This window comes from Notolabrus celidotus, chromosome 19, assembly GCF_009762535.1.
Source record: "Notolabrus celidotus isolate fNotCel1 chromosome 19, fNotCel1.pri, whole genome shotgun sequence".
NCBI lineage: Eukaryota > Metazoa > Chordata > Actinopteri > Labriformes > Labridae > Notolabrus > Notolabrus celidotus.
In genome coordinates, this window is record NC_048290.1 from 18,929,426 (window position 1) to 18,949,870 (window position 20,445).

At 42.2% G+C, this 20,445-nt stretch overlaps 1 protein-coding gene across 1 annotated transcript; it reads left to right on the plus strand.

Moving 5' to 3' along the window:
• Window positions 1-1,459: 1,459 nt before the first annotated feature.
• On the plus strand, window positions 1,460-20,153 carry nrg1 (neuregulin 1). The gene is made up of 7 exons (XM_034709841.1): window positions 1,460-2,314; window positions 5,408-5,546; window positions 9,874-9,932; window positions 11,638-11,740; window positions 14,553-14,706; window positions 14,798-14,916; window positions 18,135-20,153. The coding sequence occupies exons 1-7, from the start codon at window positions 1,813-1,815 to the stop codon at window positions 18,709-18,711; spliced, it is 1,653 nt and encodes a 550-aa protein (XP_034565732.1). The 5' UTR covers window positions 1,460-1,812; the 3' UTR covers window positions 18,712-20,153.
• Window positions 20,154-20,445: the final 292 nt, after the last annotated feature.

The following is a 20,445-nucleotide window of genomic DNA, read 5'->3' on the forward strand; positions in this document are numbered from 1 at the left end:
TATCGAGCTGGGGTTGATTGTCTCTTTAGTTCTTTATTTATCAAATGTATCACCACATTCTTATTTTAATTCATTTTAAAAGCTTTTTTAAAATGTTTGTTTACCTTCACATTTATTTATCTGCATATTGTCACACAACCTCAAAGTGTTCTGCGCCCTGTTTGGCCTTCACGGAGAAGAGTTAATCAGTTAAACACACACACACACACACACACACACACACACACACACACACACACACACACACACACACACACACACACACACACACACACACACACAACACCTCCATTATGGTATTAATTCTGTCTGAAAGGGTCACAGCAGATCCGACCTTTAGGACCACGTTCATCTCCTTTAATCCTCCTCAGGAGGGTTAGAGTCCTGTGTGTGTGTGTGTGTGTGTGTGTGTGTGTGTGTGTGTGTGTGTGTGTGTGTGTGTGTGGGGAGGGGGTTTATTGACTGTCTGGGGGCTTTGTGTCACACTAAGAGGAAGTGTGAGTTTAGTGATCAATGTTTCCAGTTTAAGTGTTTTAAACTGAACAGCCTTCAGATGGAATAATAATAAAAGTAGGTATAATTTCTGACTTTTTCAAGGTGAGTTTGTTTAAGATGCTTTCAGGTTGAGCAAGGACGTTAAACAGCAGAGTTAAATTTAAACAATTTAAACTGTTGATCTGCAGACAGGGGCTGCTGCATATGTGTGTGCGTGTGTGTGTGTGTGTGTGTGTGCGTGTGTGTATAAAATGAATATAACTGATTATTGTGATGATGGATCCAGATTCTCCTCCCCCATCTGGATCATATGTCGGCCTCCCTTTGGTATCAGCAGTATCAATGGAGGGGGGGAATTGTGCCAGCCTGGGATTGGCTGATGTGCACTCTAATTGGATCAAGTAGGAACTTGCTTAGCTGGATGCTTTGTGCTGGGATCAGAGACAGGAAGAGAAGGAGAGGGAGGAGGCCACCGCGTGCCCTGCTGTCACTGAGAGAGGAGGAGACAAGGGAGGAGACAAGGGAGGGGTGAGGGGAGGAAAAGGGGAGTATCCCGTCCTCTGCTGCAGCCCCCCCTCCTCTCTGAGTGTCTTTCTCTCTGGTTCTCCTTACTCATCTGTTTCTGCTGCCGGAGAGGAAGGGCACCTGCCGCTCCCTGATGATTCAGCGTTCGGCGTGTTGGACTCGCAGCAGACAGCATGTATCTGCAGAGCTGGGCCGTCCCGTCTTGGTCTCTCCAGCAACTGCAGCTGCAGTCGGCCCGTCACGTCCACCCCGCCCGTTTGTCATCACAGCTCAGGTGAGTCAGTGCTCCTCTTCACTCTGCACCGTTTTTAACATTTAGAGAGGGTAACCCTCTGCCTCTGTCCCTGTCTGCAGCAAATCTGAGGCTTCTATTTTTAGACTGATTCTTGTGTTTCCTGTGAGAGAGCATGAGTAAAGAACTCCTCTTCCTTGTATGCAGACTATCTACAAACCTCAGAGACCATTGAAATTGTTCTAATCTTCTGAAACCCTGCGATGGAAAACACACATGAGGAGACCAGACGCTGCAGGCAGACGCTCTGTGATGCTCTCAGTTAGAGGTCTTCATCCTCCAGCAGGACAGGATGACTGAGGGCATGGACGACTTCTCTGCAGGGCCGCCCCCCCCCTCCTGGATCGGCCTCCCCCATCAGCTCTCCTGTCGATACCGGACAAGTCCCTGAGGAGAAACCGGAGGAGAAACAGGAAGAGACAGAAGAGACGGAGGAAGAGGAGGCAGCTGGTCAGAGTAGGGAGGAGGCTGCAGAGGGAGGTGCTGATGATGGCGAGCACATGGGGGCTGTGGGCATCATGGCGTTATCAGCGAGCTGCTGTGTGTGCGTAGAGATGGGGCAGATCAGAAACTGTGTGCACTCTGAGAAAATCTGCATCTTGCCCATCCTGGCCTGCCTGCTCAGCCTGGCTCTCTGCACCGCTGGACTCAAGTGGGTCTTCGTGGACAAGATCTTCGAGTATGAACCCCCCACACACTTAGACCCTAAACGTATCGGACAGGACCCCATCATCATATCAGCGGACCCCGCGCTGGGACTAACGGTGTCCTACCCTCACTCATCCCCCTCCCCCACCTCCTTGACCACCACCTTCCTCACTTCCACCATCACACCGGGGCGTCCCGAGATTTTCCAGGAAGAGAAATCCGCACCAGGGCCGAGCGGTCCGCCTGATTCCTCTGTGACCCTCAAGTACAATGCTGAACGTCCAACCACCACAAAGCAGACCCCCCACCCTCATTCAACACAAGTGATAAACGACATCGTCATCTCTACAGTCTGTAAGTACCCACACATGTTCACTGGGAGCACTGGGAGCACTGGGAGCACTGGGAGCACTGGGAGCACTGGGAGCAGGTTGTCTTTACAGGCAGGTTGTCCTTGGTTTGAAAGCACAAGCTGCTGAACCTCAGACTGTTACAAAGACTAAGGTTTCAGTGAGGGTTCTATAGATAAAAGATTATCTTAGAAATGTATGATAGATTAAATGTTTCTTTAAGGTTCATAAAGGCTACATCTAGAATAAAGTAAATGTTATTTTAAAGCACAATAAATGTTTAACAAGTTAAAAGCATTTGAAGGTTCAGTCAAAGGAATACAATAAAGCTAAATATTATCTTAGAGATGTTAATTTAACAGTAAAATAAAGTTATGTTGAAAGTGTATAAGTGTACTGAATAGAGTAAAAGGCTGCAGTAACGGTATATAAAGGCTGAAAAGTAAAACCTTATGAGAAGAATGAGAAGGTGTTAGGAAAGGTGTGTATTGAAGACTGTGTCCCCTGAGCTGAAACATGAGGTGTGTTTTCAGGACTTTTTCTGAATGCAGACACGTCGGGGCTTGCAGAGTGCTGCAGAGAGGCTGTGACTAAGCCTCTGAAATATTACTACACTGAGAGAACAACAATCTGTTCAGACCCGAGGAACCCTCAGTCTGCCTCTTTAAGAATTCATGATCACATCGTACTGCAGTGATTTTGGCACACAAAAGCAAATGCACCTTTATGGTGTTTCTCTGAATGTGGGATGTAAAGGTCCCTAAAATGTGTGGAGGCAGATTTCCAGTCATCTGAAACAGTGAAATCAATAAATGACACAGACTGAAACTCGAGGCTGTGGTACACGGAGACTTCCTGTTTTCAGCTTGTGCTCCATTTCAAGGTCAGAGTCGCTGGAGGCTAATTGATGCCCCCGCCATCCGTCCACCGCAGAACAAACATCCCAGTAATACGTTCTATCTGCCCGAGACACACCACCATGAGGTCTCTGATGAAGTCTCATCTCTGAGGGTTAGAACATGTAGTCTCATCTCTGAGGGTGAGAACATGTAGTCTAGTCTCTGAGGATTAGAAGATGTTCTCACATCTCTGAGGGTTAGAACATTTAGTCTTATCTCTGATGGTTAGAACATGTAGTCTAACCTCTGAGGGTGAGAACATGTAGTCTAACCTCTGAGGATTAGAAAATGTAGTCTAACCTCTGAGGGTTAGAACATGTAGTCTAACCTCTGAGGGTTAGAACATGTAGTCTAACCTCTGAGGGTTAGAACATGTAGTCTAACCTCTGAGGATTAGAACATGTAGTCTAACCTCTGAGGGTTAGAACATGTAGTCTAACCTCTTAGGGTTAGAACATGTAGTCTAACCTCTGAGGATTAGAAAATGTAGTCTAACCTCTGAGGGTTAGAACATGTAGTCTAACCTCTTAGGGTTAGAACATGTAGTCTAACCTCTTAGGGTTAGAACATGTAGTCTAACCTCTGAGGATTAGATCATTTAGTCTCATCTCTGAGGATTAGATCATTTAGTCTCATCTCTGAGGATTAGATCATTTAGTCTCATCTCTGAGGATTAGAACATGTTCTCACATCTCTGAGGGTTAGAACATGCAGTCTATCTCTGAGGGTTAGAACATGTTCTCACATCTCTGAGGGTTAGAACATGTAGTCTCATCTCTGAAGGTAAGAACATGTAGTCTAATCTCTGAGGGTTGGAACATGTAGCCTAATCTCTGAGGATTAGATCATTTAGTCTCATCTCTGAGGATTAGATCATTTAGTCTAATCTGTGAGGGTTAGAACATGTGGTCTCATCTCTGAGGGTAAGAACGTGTAGTCTAATCTCTGAGGGTTCGAACATGTAGTCTAATCTCTGAGGGTTAGAACATGTAGTCTAATCTCTGAGGGTCTGAACATGTAGTCTAATCTCTGAGGGTTAGAACATGTAGTCTAATCTCTGAGGATTAGATCATTTAGTCTAATCTCTGAGGGTTACAACATGTGGTCTCATCTCTGAGGGTAAGAACGTGTAGTCTAATCTCTGAGGATTAGATCATTTAGTCTCATCTCTGAGGATTAGATCATTTAGTCTCATCTCTGAGGGTTAGAACATGTGGTCTCATCTCTGAGGGTTAGAACAGGTAGTCTAATCTCTGAGGGTTAGAACATGTAGTCTCATCTCTGATGATGATGAACAGATGATGATGAGTGTGAGGATGATGATGATGATGATGATGATGATGGTGATGATGAGGTTGATGAGGATGATGATGATTAAAATAACGCTCTCTTGGATGTTACGGTGAATGATGATGAGGATGAGGATGATGATTGGGATGATGAGGATGAGTATGATGATGATGATGCTCTCTGCGCTGTTTCAGTGTATGGTGATGAGGATGGGGATGAGGATGAGGATGTGTATTGGGATGATGAGGATGAGGATGATGATTGGGATGATGAGGATGAGGATGAGTATTGGGATGATGAGGATGAGGATGATGATGCTCTCTGGGCTGTTTCAGTGAATGACGATGAGGATGATGAGGGTGGGGATGATGATGATTATGATGATGATGATGTTTAAGATGATGATGATGATGATGATGATGATGCTCTCCTGGCTGTTTCAGTGAATGACGATGAGGATGATGAGGATGGGGATGATGATGATGAGGATGATGTTTAAATTGATGATGATGATGATGATGATGATGATGATGATGATGATGCTCTCCTGGCTGTTTCAGTGACTGATGATGTATCAAATGAAAAACAGAAAATCAGGGAACAGATATTTGTGTCATATTGTCCTAAACATGAAGGCTTTCATTCTTAGAGCCTCGTAATGTTTTTTAAGTGAAGTTTAATGTTCGTTATGAGAACTCATTAAATAAATCCCATCTGAGTGCAGCTGAACGTTCACATCCTCTCTACCACTGCAGAGAGCGTTTGTCTGAGACTGTTCAAACGTTCGGACAGTATGATTTTTGCGTTCAGTAACTCTACTAACTCTCTATAGTAAACATAGTGTCCTGTTTTGCACAAAGTGCTTCTAATGCTTTTTTGCTGCTATAACATCCTTCTGTCCTCTGCAGCTGCCACCAGCATCACCACCAAAGCCAAGACCTCCAGTCACGTGACACCCTGCAGCAACAGCCAGAGGAATTACTGCGTTAATGGAGGAGAGTGCTTCACCCTTAAAATCACGCCCGGCAGCACAAAGTTTCTCTGCAGGTATGACTCTCACAGAAGGTTAAAACGGTGACTTTGAGCCAACTGATGCAGTTACTGCTGTGGTTTAGTGCCCTCTCTATGTTGACCTACAGAATGTAACTGAGGTGGAGAGAACTGTGTAACACACAATAGAGGTGCAGGGGAGTGAGACACATCTCAGTCATGTGAAAGAGATGTCCCCTTGAGGTACTGTATTTGTTGGTCCTGGACAGATTTTTTCGTCGCCATCAATAGTGGGCCAGGACATAACCAAAAGAAAAAATGTAACTGGAAATTGCAATAGACTTTACCAGAGTGTAATTTATAAATGCTCATTCAGTTAACTTTTGTCGGGCAGTTGGAAACGAAAAGCCCAAAGTTTTCTGAGTTTTGCACTACATGAGGTAATAAAACTATCTTTAGTCATCACTGCATGTGAGGTGCATATTTAAATTCATTATTGGCCTATTTGAGTCATGAAATATTCTACATGAATCGTTTTTTATCCTCCTTTACCATATTGTAAATAATAGCCTACAAACATATAAAGAATGACTCGCTTCTTCTTTTGAACGCTCTGTTATGAAGATTAAACCTCAGAATGATTGTTTGCATCAGCGATGGCCCCTCCTAGGCCACTATAAACATTATCATTGTTTACATGCTGCTATGCCTTTACATTGTGGCACAATGAATATAGCCAAGCATTTAAGCCAACAAGGGCTAAAGTCTGTATCAAAAGCTGTGCAGCTCTAAAGAGGGACCCTAAGGGGCTGTGTCCACTGAGGCGTTTTTTTGTGCAGGGAGCCAGAGCGGCCAATTTCAGAGCGCTTCTCACCAGCGTTTACTGTTGCTAGGTTATGAAAGTTGTCCCGCAGCACTTCAGTTTCCTTAAGTAGTGAGCGTTAGCTCTGTTTAAGCTCTGTATGCTTCATATGTGCTCTCATTCAATGACATTTCAACAAGAAACTGTAAACACTATTGATAGAAATTGTGTTATAGCATTAGCAGCAGCTCTGAACTTGGAAATTTTACCTCAGTATGGACCCCCCTCATTTGCTGTTGACAAAGCTGATGTCAGCCCCTTCTTGAATCTGATTGGTCGATGTTCAAGAAGTGATCTTGATGAGCGCAGCGGTGTTCCAAAAGTTTAACTTTTTCCAACTGAGCGAAGCAACAAATGTCAGCAGATGCTGAAGGCGTTTTTTGCGCTGAAGACGCTGAGCACTGGAATCTATGGTTTGAATAGAAAAACACACACTGTGTGTAATGTTAAAAATCGAGGTAGTTTAACTACGGTTAGCAGCAGCCGTCAAGAGTTATAATATTTACAGCTGTTCATTTGGCTTCAAGTCACAGCCACAGTCATCGATTGTACATGTTTTGGACTTTAGACTACAGAGTTTGAACACACTTTCAAGCAGGTAGAGCCGTGGTGACAGATGAAAATCCCTGCTGCAGGTGTTTGATGAGCGTGGCTCTGCTCTGAAGTGTCACAGGGTAACACAGAGAGGAGGGGGGTCTGATCAACGTTTTGTCTGTGACATATCACTCTGCTACGCTACTATGTTTACCTGCCACTTCACTTCTATCATGCATTTACATACATTTGGAGTTTGTTACATACAGTGTGAAGAGTTTGTTCTGTTTGTGGAGTTTGTAGAGTTTTTAAAGGGTGTAGAGTTTTTAAAGTTTGTAAAGTTAGTAGAGTTTTTATTGCTTGTAGAGTTTGTAAAGTTTGTAGAGTTTTTACTGCTTGTTGAGATTTTAAAGTTTGTTGAGTTTGTAAAGTTTGTAGAGTTTGTAGAGTTTTTACTGTTGTAGAGTTTTTGGAGTTTGTAGAGTTTCTGAGCTTTGTAGAGGTTGCTGAGTTTGGAGTTTGTGGAGTTTGTAGAGTTTGTAAATTGTTTAGAGTTTGTAGAGTTTGTAAAGTTTGTAGAGTTTTTATTGCTTGTAGAGTTTGTAAAGTTTGCAAAGTTTGCAAAGTTTGTAGAGTTTGTAGAGTTTGTAGAGTTTTTATTGCTTGTAGAGTTTGTAAAGTTTGTAGAGTTTTTACTGCTTGTTGAGTTTTTAAAGTTTGTTGAGTTTGTAAAGTTTGTAGAGTTTGTAGAGTTTTTACTGTTGTAGAGTTTTTTGGAGTTTGTAGAGTTTCTGAACTTTGTAGAGGTTGCTGAGTTTTGAGTTTGTGGAGTTTGTGGAGTGTGTAGAGTTTGTAAAGTGTTAGAGTTTGTAGACTTTGTAAAATTTAAAAATTTGTAGAGTTAGAATAGTTTTTAATGCTTGTAGAGTTTGTAAAGTTTGTATGGTTTTTACTGCTTGTTGAGTTTTTAAAGTGTGTAGAGTTTGTAGAGTTTTTACTGTTGTAGAGTTTTTGGAGTTTGTAGAGTTTCTGAACTTTGTAGAGGTTGCTGAGTTTTGAGTTTGTGGAGTTTGTGGAGTGTGTAGAGTTTGTAAAGTGTTAGAGTTTGTAGACTTTGTAAAATTTAAAAATTTGTAGAGTTAGAATAGTTTTTAATGCTTGTAGAGTTTGTAAAGTTTGTATGGTTTTTACTGCTTGTTGAGTTTTTAAAGTTTGTAAAGTTTGTAGAGTTTTTACTGCTTTTTGAGTTTTTTAAATTTGTTGAGTTTGTAAAGTTTGTAGAGTTTGTAAAGTTTGTAAAGTTTGTAGAGTTTTTGGAGTTTGTAGAGTGTGTAGAGTTTGTAAAGTTTTAAAATGTGTAGTGTTTGTAGAGTTTCTGAAGTCTGTAGAGGTTACAGATTTTGGAGTTTTTGGAGTATGCAGAGTTTGTTCTGTTTGTGGAGTTTGTTCTGCTTGTAAAGTTTTTTGTAGTTTGTCGAATTTTTGTAGTTTGTAAAGTTTGTAAAGTGTATAGAGTTTGTAAAGTTTGTTCTTTTTGTGGAGTTTGTAGAGTTTTTGGGTTTTTTTGTTTGTAAAGTTTGTGGATTTTCTGTAGTTTGTAAAGTTTGTAGAGTTTTTGGAGTTTGTTAATTTAGTAGAATTAGTAAAGTTAGTAAAGTCTGTAAGGTTTGCATGTTTTATACAGTTTGTGGTGTCTGCATGTTGTCTGGTTTGATATACATCTTTATTTTTCATTTACTTGCTCGAAGGATTAGTGTTACATTTTGATATGCTGGGACGAAGGGTGGAAATTTGTTTATGGCTACAGTCTAGCATATTTTCATGTCCTTGTTCATCAGTGAACACTTTCCCTGTTCTAAAGGAATAAAATACATTTAACGGCATCAGGAAGTGAAATCCTGTCCTTGTGCAGAAATCAACCTAAACTAAAACAGAGAACTTAAACAGAGTTCAGTATAATTAATTATAGTTCTTGTTTCTTTTTAGCTTTTTTGGTATCACAGTACGGGTTTTTGATGGTATGACTGGGACCTTGAAATGGCTGCCAGTGATTTAAACGTAGTGTTGTTATACAGAGTCCACACCAGGGGGCAGAAGAGTCCATTGTCAGTGTTTTGTTGTGTGTCTGTGCACCACTGTCTCTGTGTTTGTCTGTGTTCTCATGTGTATTACCTGTTCGTCCTGTTTATGTCTCCTCCTCTCTGCCCATCCACCAGGTGCTCGGCAGGATTCACTGGGCACCGATGTGAACAAGCTGTGCTTAAGAAAGTCTCAGACCCAAAACGTATGTTTACACACCTGTATCTAATCCCACATGTCATTACTGGTGTTTCACCCCGTCACATTTTTCATAGAGCTGTTGGAGAAATCCATGTTTCCTTAACACGCAGATAAAAGTCTGCTGGTGGTAGAAGTCTGATCTGCTGTATCTGCAGCTGAAACCTGCATGTACTCCACATCCCATCAAACACCATCCATTCTGTTCATAGCTGTGACCTGTAGTGCTGTAAAACTTTGGTTCTGACTGATCCTCCCCTCAGCCCCCCCCCCCTCTCAGAAGGAACCAGAAGTTAACAGTTGGTCCTAATCAGACCTCCTCAGACTTTAGACGAGTGGTTGTGAAGCTGAAGGGTCGTCTTGGTGGTTTATATTGAACCTGGTCGGGGTCTTGAAGCCTCCGTCAATTAATGTATGATGGACCTGAATTTTGATTATATAATTGGTGAGTGTTAGTGTACATGCAGATTTCAGTCTGCTGCTAAGACAGTGATCAGAGGCTAATGCAGAGCTGCTTCTCAGATAAACGCTACAAGATTCTAACTCAGTGCTTTAATTGTGAAGGTCTCAGATCAAACCACATTAAAACTGGACTCTTTGGTCCGTCAGGTCCTTCCTGTTAACACCAGTGATGATGATGTGGGTTTTAAACCTCTCTGTCATGAACTAACTCACCGTCTCTTCTTGTCTGTCTCTTTTTGTCTGACTCAGGTGTCCAAATGAATTTACTGGTGATCGCTGCCAAAACTATGTAATGGCCAGCTTTTACAGTATGTCTACTTCCTCTTCTTCCTGTTCTGTGATTGGAGCATGCTCGGTGACTGTTCTTGTGCTGTTTGTGTACATGATCACATGTACCTTTCCTCCCCTGATGTATGATTTATGCATCCTGAAACTTCTGGCATGTTAAAGTTTGTCTGTACATTTTGTGTTTGCTGCATGTTCGAGCCTTTTTATTTCCATCACACGTGCAAAATTACAAGTTCAAACTAAAAAACGGGAGCTTTCCTGTCAGGATGCTATGTTTATCTGTGTACACACACACACACACACATATGCACACACCCACACACACCCCCACACACACCCCCACACACACCCCCCACACACACACACACACACACACACACACGCACACACTCACACACACTCTCACACAATCAACTCACACAGGCAGACAGACGTCGTCAACACAGTGTTTTATTCTGAAAATTGACCAGATGTTTTAATATCGTCTCGGTGTCTGCCCTCCTGGCTTGCTCGATCTGGCATCCAGCAAACATAGTGTCTGAAGCTGAGATGGAGTCGAAACCAAGCGGCAACCTCCGATCTAAAAATATGATTCCAATGTGGAAGTGCTAAAAACTGCAGTTCATCGAGGATCTGCTTGAGGCTGGCTCCGAAAGTACCGGAAACCAATTCAAAAAAGATGATCTTTACAGCAGAAATAAACATGTTTACAGCCTGGTACAAAAGACGAGTGTAGTCTGGATAGCTAATTTCTCGATTGGCACACACTGTACGGGTGATTTTTTTTCTAACGTGGCAATTTCAAAGATATTGAGATTGCGAGTCTTCCAATGAGAGGCATAGCTGACTTGGTTGACAAGCGGGAACACTGTAGCTGTTGGCTAGGAGGCTCAAAGCCCGCCTCTTTACATCACAATCGCTCGACAGCAGCAATATGGCTGCTGCCAACGATTGGCCTCAAAACAGCGCTTCAAAAATAGATGGGGGACGTCACGGATACTACGCCCATATTTTATACAGTTTTTGGTCGAAACGCAACTTAGCAGAGCCAGTGGAAGCTCACACATTGGCTACACAGAAACCAGCTGTGGCGGCGCCAAGAAGGACCAAATGTGGTCCTGATCAAAGTTCCCCATCAAAGTCGCATGTTGCTGACATCATCAACTCATCATGTTAAAGCTCCTATGACGATTTTACAACAACAACCGTCGTAGGTCTGCTTGGCCCTTTTTAAACTCAGGAGCTCATGCCTGTAGCCTGACGTGCACCTTCTCCAAAACGTAATGACACGTCGAACCAACGCAGTCAGCGAGCTCTGTGATTGGTCCGCCAGGCGGCAACATACTTTGTCGTATCAGAGTAAAGATCAAAAATACTAAATCTGGAGTCCTCTTCAGAAACTCACTGTGTGATGGAAGCATGCGACTGTTAGCTGCTGCTGATGTGGTCTTATTGTTTCTGACTGTAATCCTGTGTGTGTGTGTGTGTGTTTGTGTGTGTTTTTGAGTGTGTGTGTGTGTGTGAGCATGTTTCTGAGTGAGTGAGTGTGTGTGTGTGTGTGAGCATGTTGCTGTGTGAGCATGTTTCTGAGTGTGTGTGTGTGTGTGGGAGCATGTTGCTGAGCGTGTGTGTGTGAGCATGTTTCTGAGTGTGTGTGTGTGTGTGTGTGTGTGTGTGTGCGTGTGTAGAGATGTGGTTTTAAGAATGGCTTGTCCTCTCTTTCAGAAGCTGAGGAGCTGTATCAGAAACGTATTTTAACAATATCAGGGATCTGCATTGCACTCCTAGTCGTTGGAATCATGTGTGTGGTTGCCTACTGCAAAACAAAGTAATTCAAATCATATTTTCACGCTAATTTATGACAGCAAGGTTCACTTCATGACTGTATTACAGCGTTCAACAATAGCACAAAGTCCAAAACCCTCAATTCAAGCTCAGTTTGAACAGTTTTATATTCCAGCACACCTGACATGCTGTACAGGTATACTCCCAAACATTTAGTGACATATAAAATTCAGGAAAAATCAGGAAGCGCAAACTTTTCGAATCTTTTCCTGGTTCTCCTCGCTCCCTTTGAGAGTCTGTCTGAGGCTACAATCCTTCTCAGGGGTGTCACTGGTTTAACTCCCAGCCATAACCCTTTGCTGAATATCCTTCTCCCACTGTCTGCTCTCCATCTGTCTGCTTCAGGAAAACACCTTTTAACCGAAATTAAGACAAAGAAAAATTATACCAGGTCATCTTTGATGTCAAAATAAAACATCAGAAATGAAACACACGATGGCACTTCTAGCTGAGGTTAGACCTCAGACCTAAAAACAAACTTTAAAGTGAGTCTCGTTGGCCTGACGTCAAGTTTCCAATTTTTCAATATAAACTAAATGAGAATAAAACCTGCGCCAGCGACCTGAAGTTGAGACTCTGATGTAAAGTGACCTGAAGCTGAGTCTCAGATGTAAAGTGACCTGAAGCATAGATTTTGATGTAAAGTGACCTGAAGCTGAATCTCTGATGTAAAGTGACCCAAAGCTGAGTCTCTGATGTAAAGTGCCCTAAAGCTGAGACTCTGATGTAAAGTGACCTGAAGCTGAGACTCTGAGGTAAAGTGACCTGAAGCTGAGACTCTGATGTAAAGTGACCTGAAGCTGAGACTCTGATGTAAAGTGACCTGAAGCTGAGACTCTGATGTAAAGTGACGTGAAGCTGAGACTCTGATGTTAAGTGACCTGAAGCTGAGACTCTGATGTAAAGTGACCTGAAGCTGAGACTCTGATGTAAAGTGACCTAAAGCTGAGACTCTGATGTAAAGTGACCTGAAGCTGAGACTCTGATGTAAAGTGACCTGAAGCTGAGACTCTGATGTAAAGTGACCTGAAGCTGAGACTCTGATGTAAAGTGACCTGAAGCTGAGACTCTGATGTAAAGTGACCTGAAGCTGAGACTCTGATGTAAAGTGACCTGAAGCTGAGACTCTGATGTAAAGTGACCTGAAGCTGAGACTCTGATGTAAAGTGACCTGAAGCTGAGACTCTGATGTAAAGTGACCTGAAGCTGAGACTCTGATGTTAAGTGACCTGAAGCTGAGACTCTGATGTAAAGTGACCTGAAGCTGAATCTCTGATGTAAAGTGACCTAAAGCTGAGACTCTGATGTAAAGTGACCTGAAGCTGAGACTCTGATGTAAAGTGACCTGAAGCTGAGACTCTGATGTAAAGTGACCTGAAGCTGAGACTCTGATGTAAAGTGACCTGAAGCTGAGACTCTGATGTAAAGTGACCTGAAGCTGAGACTCTGATGTAAAGTGACCTGAAGCTGAGACTCTGATGTAAAGTGACCTGAAGCTGAGACTCTGATGTAAAGTGACCTGAAGCTGAGACTCTGATGTTAAGTGACCTGAAGCTGAGACTCTGATGTAAAGTGACCTGAAGCTGAATCTCTGATGTAAAGTGACCTAAAGCTGAGACTCTGATGTAAAGTGACCTGAAGCTGAGACTCTGATGTAAAGTGACCTGAAGCTGAGACTCTGATGTAAAGTGACCTGAAGCTGAGACTCTGATGTAAAGTGACCTGAAGCTGAGACTCTGAGGTAAAGTGACCTGAAGCTGAGACTCTGATGTAAAGTGACCTGAAGCTGAGTCTCAGATGTAAAGTGACCTGAAGCTGAGTCTCAGATATAAAGTGACCTGAAGCTGAGACTCTGATGTAAAGTGACCTGAAGCTGAGACTCTGATGTAAAGTGACCTGAAGCTGAGACTCTGATGTAAAGTGACCTGAAGCTGAGACTGTGATATAAAGTGACCTGAAGCTGAGACTCTGATGTAAAGTGACCTGAAGCTGAGTCTCTGATGTAAAGTGACCTGAAGCTGAGTCTCTGATGTAAAGTGACCTGAAGCTGAGACTCTGATGTAAAGTGACCTGAAGCTGAGACTGTGATATAAAGTGACCTGAAGCTGAGACTCTGATGTAAAGTGACCTGAAGCTGAGACTCTGATGTAAAGTGACCTGAAGCTGAGTCTCTGATGTAAAGTGACCTGAAGCTGAGTCTCTGATGTAAAGTGACCTGAAGCTGAGACTCTGATGTAAAGTGACCTGAAGCTGAGTCTCTGATGTAAAGTGACCTGAAGCTGAGTCTCTGATGTAAATTGACCTGAAGCTGAGACTCAGATGTAAAGTGACCTGAAGCTGAGACTCTGATGTAAAGTGACGTGAAGCTGAGTCTCTGATGTAAAGTGACCTGAAGCTGAGACTCTGATGTAAAGTGACCTGAAGCTGAGACTCTGATGTAAAGTGACCTGAAGCTGAGTCTCTGATGTAAAGTGACCTGAAGCTGAGACTCTGATCAATGTAAAGTTAGAAGATAAAAAGTTTAAATGCTGTCTCACATTAAGGTTTATCTTTAAAACTGATCAGAAATCCAGACGAAACAAATATTTGAGGGAAGGAGGCAGATTTGACCGTTTAGTTGGACGCTGTAAAAATTTGATGGAGTGAAATAAGTGCTGACATCCATCCATCCATTTAAATTTTAAATTAAAAGACTTCATTAAACCATATCACATTACACAGGGGTAAATGTCTAACATATGTTGTCATTTTTTCCCCTGAGGTACTTCACAGTTTAGTTTTCTGTCCACAAACAGGAAGCAGAGGAAGAAACTCCAGGACCGTTTGAGGCAGAGTCTGAGGAAGCAGAAGAAGAAGAAGAAGAAGAAGAGCTCTGATCTCAAACTGGCAAGCTCCGCCAGAGGACATGACAATGCTAACATGCCTCTTCAGGATCTGCAGCCTGTTAATGTATGCTGTTAGTAAGCACTATCTAATGAAGTGCAGTGAACGCTGCTGAATCTGCCCTCACATCCATCTGTTCCTGTTTCATTACCGACAGTGTAACGGGACGACCTTGCAGCACGCAGCCGAGAAGGACACAGAGACAACATTCTCCACAAGCAAATATGCCTTATCTGCTCATGAACACACCACCTTCACAAACATCTCCAGCCAAAGGTAAGCCAGACACTACATACACTTAAATATTTTTCACTTTCACAAATCCAGCTTTAATGGTTGAGACACTTTAGGGGAGGTGATGCACAGGTAAGTATGAGGCAGCAGGGTGGGAAAACACACAGCAGGGAAGTCACTCTATTAAACCAGCCACTACATCGGAAACCACAGACCTCCACCTGTTCCTGTGCACCATGTCTGTGTGTGTTAGATTAGATTAGATGTACTTTTATTGATCGCCCATCGGGGGAAATGTATTTGTTCCAACAGCTTACAACGCTGGACATGAGAATACAACACAATACTTACATAATTAAGAAATACAATAATAACGATAAAAGGGAATACAAAATAAGATTAAATCAGATCAAATAGAATGTAGCAAATATAACAGATATATACACTATGTAAACTTCTATCTTAAGAATCGATAGTATGGTAAGTTATTGCACGGATAAAATTGCACCAGGTTTTATGAGAACACACAGTATGAAAAACACACTCAGAGTGAGTCAAATATAAGATGTTCACAGTCAGTTTGTGGGTGTGAATCATAAACAATGACCTGAGAGACAGATTAAGTGCAAGGTCACAAAGTAGCTGCCATGTAGTGAAATGAAAGATGAGTAACGGGACATTGTAGTGCTGCTGTTAAACAGTCTGATTGCAAACAGGATGAAGAACCTGCGGTAGCGCTCCATCCTGCAGGGTCTCAGTCTGCAGCTGAAGGAGCTGCTCAGGGACTCCACAGTCTCATGCAGGGGTGAGAGGGATTGTTCATGATGGATGTCAGCTTGGCTAACGTCCTCTCTGTGCACCCTGCTCCCTAGCAGACCACTGCATAGAAAAGTGCAGACACTACCACAGTGTCATAAAGTGTATGTACCTGAGTCCTGCACACTCAAAGGACCTCAGTCTTCTCAGCAGGTGCAGACGACTTTGGCCCTTCTTGTACAGGACGTCAGTGTTGTGTGACCAGACCTTCCTGGTAGGTACAGGGTTCTCAACACAAAAGAATATAGACTGTGATGCAGTGGGTCAGACCGTTGATGTCATTTCCACGTGGGCTGCACAGCACTTCCCAGTCAGTGCTTTCAAAGTAGTCCTACTGCGCTTAAGTGGCCTCCTTAAACCACTTCATCACATACCAGGTGGCCATAGGTATGCAAATGGTCTGCAGTCTCACCAGGTTGTGGTCTGAGCGGCCCAGCGGGGGGAGTGGTGAAGAGTTGTATGCATTTTTGGTGTTTGCATATAGTAAGTCCAAAGTTTTATTGTATCTTGTGAAGCAGTCCACATACTGTGTGAATGTGGGCAGGGTGGCAGACCGAGAAGCATGGCTAAAATCCCCAGAGATGAGGAGTTATCCAAGTCCTCTCTGCAGATTGATATGATTAAAACTTCATATCAACAGTCTGCTATTGAGGAATACAAGATTACTCTAATTATCAATCAACCTTTATTTATCTTGCATTTAAATGTGAAAATCAAGTATTTTACAGATGTTTTAAATCTCACATTTACTGTCCTCTTTCTTTGCAATCCGTCACGATGTGATGATTTTGCTCCCTGAAACTTAATGTCACGATGCCTCTAAAAATAAAAGTAGAGATTTAATTAATCTTATCCTAATAATAATATAATCCATAATCCTGTTGGCCTAAACAAACTACTCCATGTCCCTACAGAGGGCAGGCCTACTTTAAATGTATAGATTAATCTATAAATCAATAATAGATTAAACATTATGAAAATATTAAGAAAGAAACAGCAACCGTCTACAGAGACTTTAAAAAACATTATGAAAACTCGTCTGCCTCTGTGTTCACATTGATCAACATGATCAACATTAAGCAGTTTCTGTTGAGTCATTGTTGAGCAAACCGTCAGCTGATTGGATAATTGACTGCTACATCAGTAAATCAGAATAATGTTCGTGCAGACTGAGGTTAAAGCTCAGACACATAAACATTATCTCTATGTCTGAACCCTGTCTCCGTGTGACGCCCCTCCCTGTCTCCGCAGCTGGACTAATGACTGGAGCAACAGTGTTCTGTCTGATACTGAGTCTGTCTCGGTGATGTCATTGCCGGAGAATAGCCAGCGTGCCACGCAGGGCGGCCGGGGTCGTCTGAATGCCACCGCTGGCACCAGAGACTTTAGTGCTCATTCAAAGAAGAGCCCAGACACACCCAGCTCCAACTTGCCTTAAAGGTAACTGATTAATTTAAGCTTTAATTTAACCTCTACGCCCTGATTACAAGAAACACAAACTGCCAACAAAAAGTTTCAGAAGACACGAAGATACACCAAACAGATCCATCTTTTAGAACCAGGTGGTCTGTACGACACATTCAAATCAATACAACAACACCAGGCCTGACCAGAACCAACCCTTCACTACCTCTGATAACATAAACAAAAAACTCAACCTGCTTATTGAACAACAAAACTGAAATCAAAGTTAAAACAAAGGTGGCCCCAGACAATGATTCAGGAAAATGGCCAGATGCAAGTGAGACAGAGAAAGACAAAGCAGATTCATGGCTGTGGAAACCTGTACAGGCCTACAGCTGAACTACAAACTAATTCATTATATATATATTTTTATTAATAACAGCAGCAGGGCTGATTTGACCTCAATAACTCATAACCATCATCTCTCCTCATCATGTCAGTGTGACTGAAGCAGAAAGACAGCGCTGATTCCTTCATGTGATAATGAAGCGTTCAAGATGCGCTAAACACACGGTTTCATGTGAGTCACACAGATCTGAGTTATCAGAGAAAGTTCATCTCCAGCTTTGTGGTACCTGTGTCTCTACCTGGAGCTTTAGACCTTTTTTGAGCCAGCTCAAAGACGGGGTGTCAAGCTTGCTTCATGGTATAACCCTCTGCTCTAACTATAAGCTGTAATAAAGAGGAACGTTTCAACCGTACTCTCAAAAGTAGGGACGATGAGGTGATCTGCATAGATAGAGAGCTTAGTGTCAATGGTGAAAAGGCTGTCCTTTAAACGTTTCATGGAGGCGATGAAGGATGTATCCGGATCAATGAACTCCCAGATTCCTCCCAGCAGTATTTCTCTTTTGGTTTTAAGGAGAAACATTACTGGCTCTCTGTGTTTGAATTTATTTAAAATAATGTTCTACAATGCTTTGTGTTGTTTTGTTTCAAGAATGATAAGCTGACATGAACACCGTGTGTTTCTGTTGAAGGTTTGTATCCGCCCTGACGTCCCCTACTGGGCTGTCCCGGGGGTCCCGCATCTCTCCTACCACTCCAGGGTCGCCTCCATCAGAGATGTCCGCCCCCCTGTCCAGCCTGGCCATCTCTGTGCCCTCAGTGGCTCTAAGCCCCTCTGGAGAGGAGGAGCGCCCCCTGCTGTTGATGAACAGATGTCGAGCACAGGATGAACAGAAGAGGACCTCTGCTCACTACAACCATGGCCACATGGCCCACAGTTTACCACCAAGCCCACTGCTACCTGAGGAGAAAGGTGACTTCCAGGTCATATGTGACGACACAGCTGCCAGCCAGGTGTTCTCACCTGATAATCTACCTGAGACAAATAGCAGCATGAAGAGAGTCCCACACAGCATGGAGTCCAGCTGTGATAGCATGCTAACGGATGAGCGTCAGGGGGATCAAACGCCCTTCATCGTCACAGGAAGCTCATTAGCTCAGATGCTCGGGGCTTCAGACAGCTGCAGGACTAACCCAGCAGCTCCACTCGGAGACCTGCAACACGAGTCATCGAGTCCCACCAACAAACCAGATCCAGAGTCTGCGTAAAGTCGAGCAAATACTTGAGAAGAAAAAACTGTCACTATTAAACCTTTATTTTCTATAACTTATTTGCTGTAAATGAAAAATGAAACTTTTATTTTAGTGATGTAGTAAATACAGAGTTTTATAAAACGTTAAAGTGTGTTCATGTCTTGTAGGTTAAGTGCCATACGCTGGTATGTAGCAAAGGTTCAGAGTATATTTCAGTGCAGAGATAATATCAATGGTGCCTTTCTGTTTGAATGCTTAACTGCAGCATTGCATTCTGGGCCGTATATTCGTCATCTTATTCACCGTCAACAGTTTCCCGCTGGCTGCAGTCTAAGTGCTCACTGGCACCACAGACGGATCCTAAATGTCTGCCTTCGAGGAGCATGCTGCGTCCATAATGTTGTCACAGAAAAAAAGATCAGTGTTTCCTGTGCTGGTCAAATATCTGATGTCTGCTGTACTGAGTTTAGGCTTTTATGTGAAATGCAGCACCGAACTTTGACACCTGGACGAAAGTTCAGTCATGAATCAGCTCATTACCTGAGAGAAGATGTTTATGATCATCTTTCATTTTGTTCTGAAATAATAATCAAACATTTAGATGGAGGTACAATCAGTAGAGCTTTACTAATTATTACTAACCACTAATAATAAGCTGAGACATCCCAGAACACCTTACACAGGTGAGGTTACCTTTTACTACACTTTTCAATTTGTGCGTTGATTCTGTGTTGGGAACGGATCTGAGTATTTCAGGTTTAAAAAACTGCAGTGTATGCATAAAAAACAAAGAATGTAAAGCAGAGGCCTCAACATCCTGAACTTTAGTACACACCATGCTGGATTCACGTTTTCATCGATGCTTTCAAATGCCTTTAAAAGAAAAGTTTGGTAATTTGCTGGCAGGTTTTTTAACGTGACTCAGTGATAATGAACATTGGCATGAAGACCAGCAGCTTATTCTTCCAAAGAGAACGAGTGTCCTCCATCATGTGATGCTACTGATTGCATCTTTAAATGTGCACTAAATGGAAGAATGAACATTTGTCTCATTTTGTCTGTCCTAAAGACACCATGTGTTTCTGATCAATGCATCATGGCGATTAAAGAAACTGTTGAATATAGAAATAATGTTAATCTGCTTGTTTTTATAAGTTTGTCATTTATTTTGATTTGTGATATAATTTTTTACAACATGCTCAATCTGTGTTTGCACTTTTTATTTCAAACTTCCCGGCTCATGTTTGATGTGCCGTCTGTTTGTGTGAGGTTAATAATAACATGGTCTCACTGTCACTGAATTAAACTGAGTCTGTACTCAAACATAGTCTCGTCAGACATCTGTATGTAGAAAGGGATTTCACAGCAGCCAAACTTCTGTTATATATTTTAATATTTAATGTAATGTAATATTTATTTGGTGGTTATTGCTCATTAAAACATTAAGGAAAAGTTTTAAAGACATTTTTTCCTCTTGGTTGTTTAAAAGTGTTGTTGGTATTTTGTCACTTTTATGTTAAAATGAATCACAGAGTATTGATCTTAAATCTACAAAGATGTAAATACACAATGGAAACCTTCACTGTTGACGTTTCTTATTAAATATTAAATCAATTCTGTTTTTTTTTGCTTTAAAATATTAAAAACTGAAACCTCTTCAGATAAAATGATGAGGACAGTTCTTAATGTTTCATTTTTGAGCAATGATGGTGTAAAAACTGTATTCATGGAATCCTATCCTGAATGATG

Coding starts and splice junctions, on each gene's coding strand:
- nrg1 (XM_034709841.1), top strand. CDS start 1,813: ATGGGGGCTGTGGGCATCATGGCGTTATCAGCGAGCTGCTGTGTGTGC. Junction 2,315..5,407: donor CATCGTCATCTCTACAGTCT/GTAAGTACCCAC, acceptor TGTCCTCTGCAG/CTGCCACCAGCATCACCACC. Junction 5,547..9,873: donor AGCACAAAGTTTCTCTGCAG/GTATGACTCTCA, acceptor TGTCTGACTCAG/GTGTCCAAATGAATTTACTG.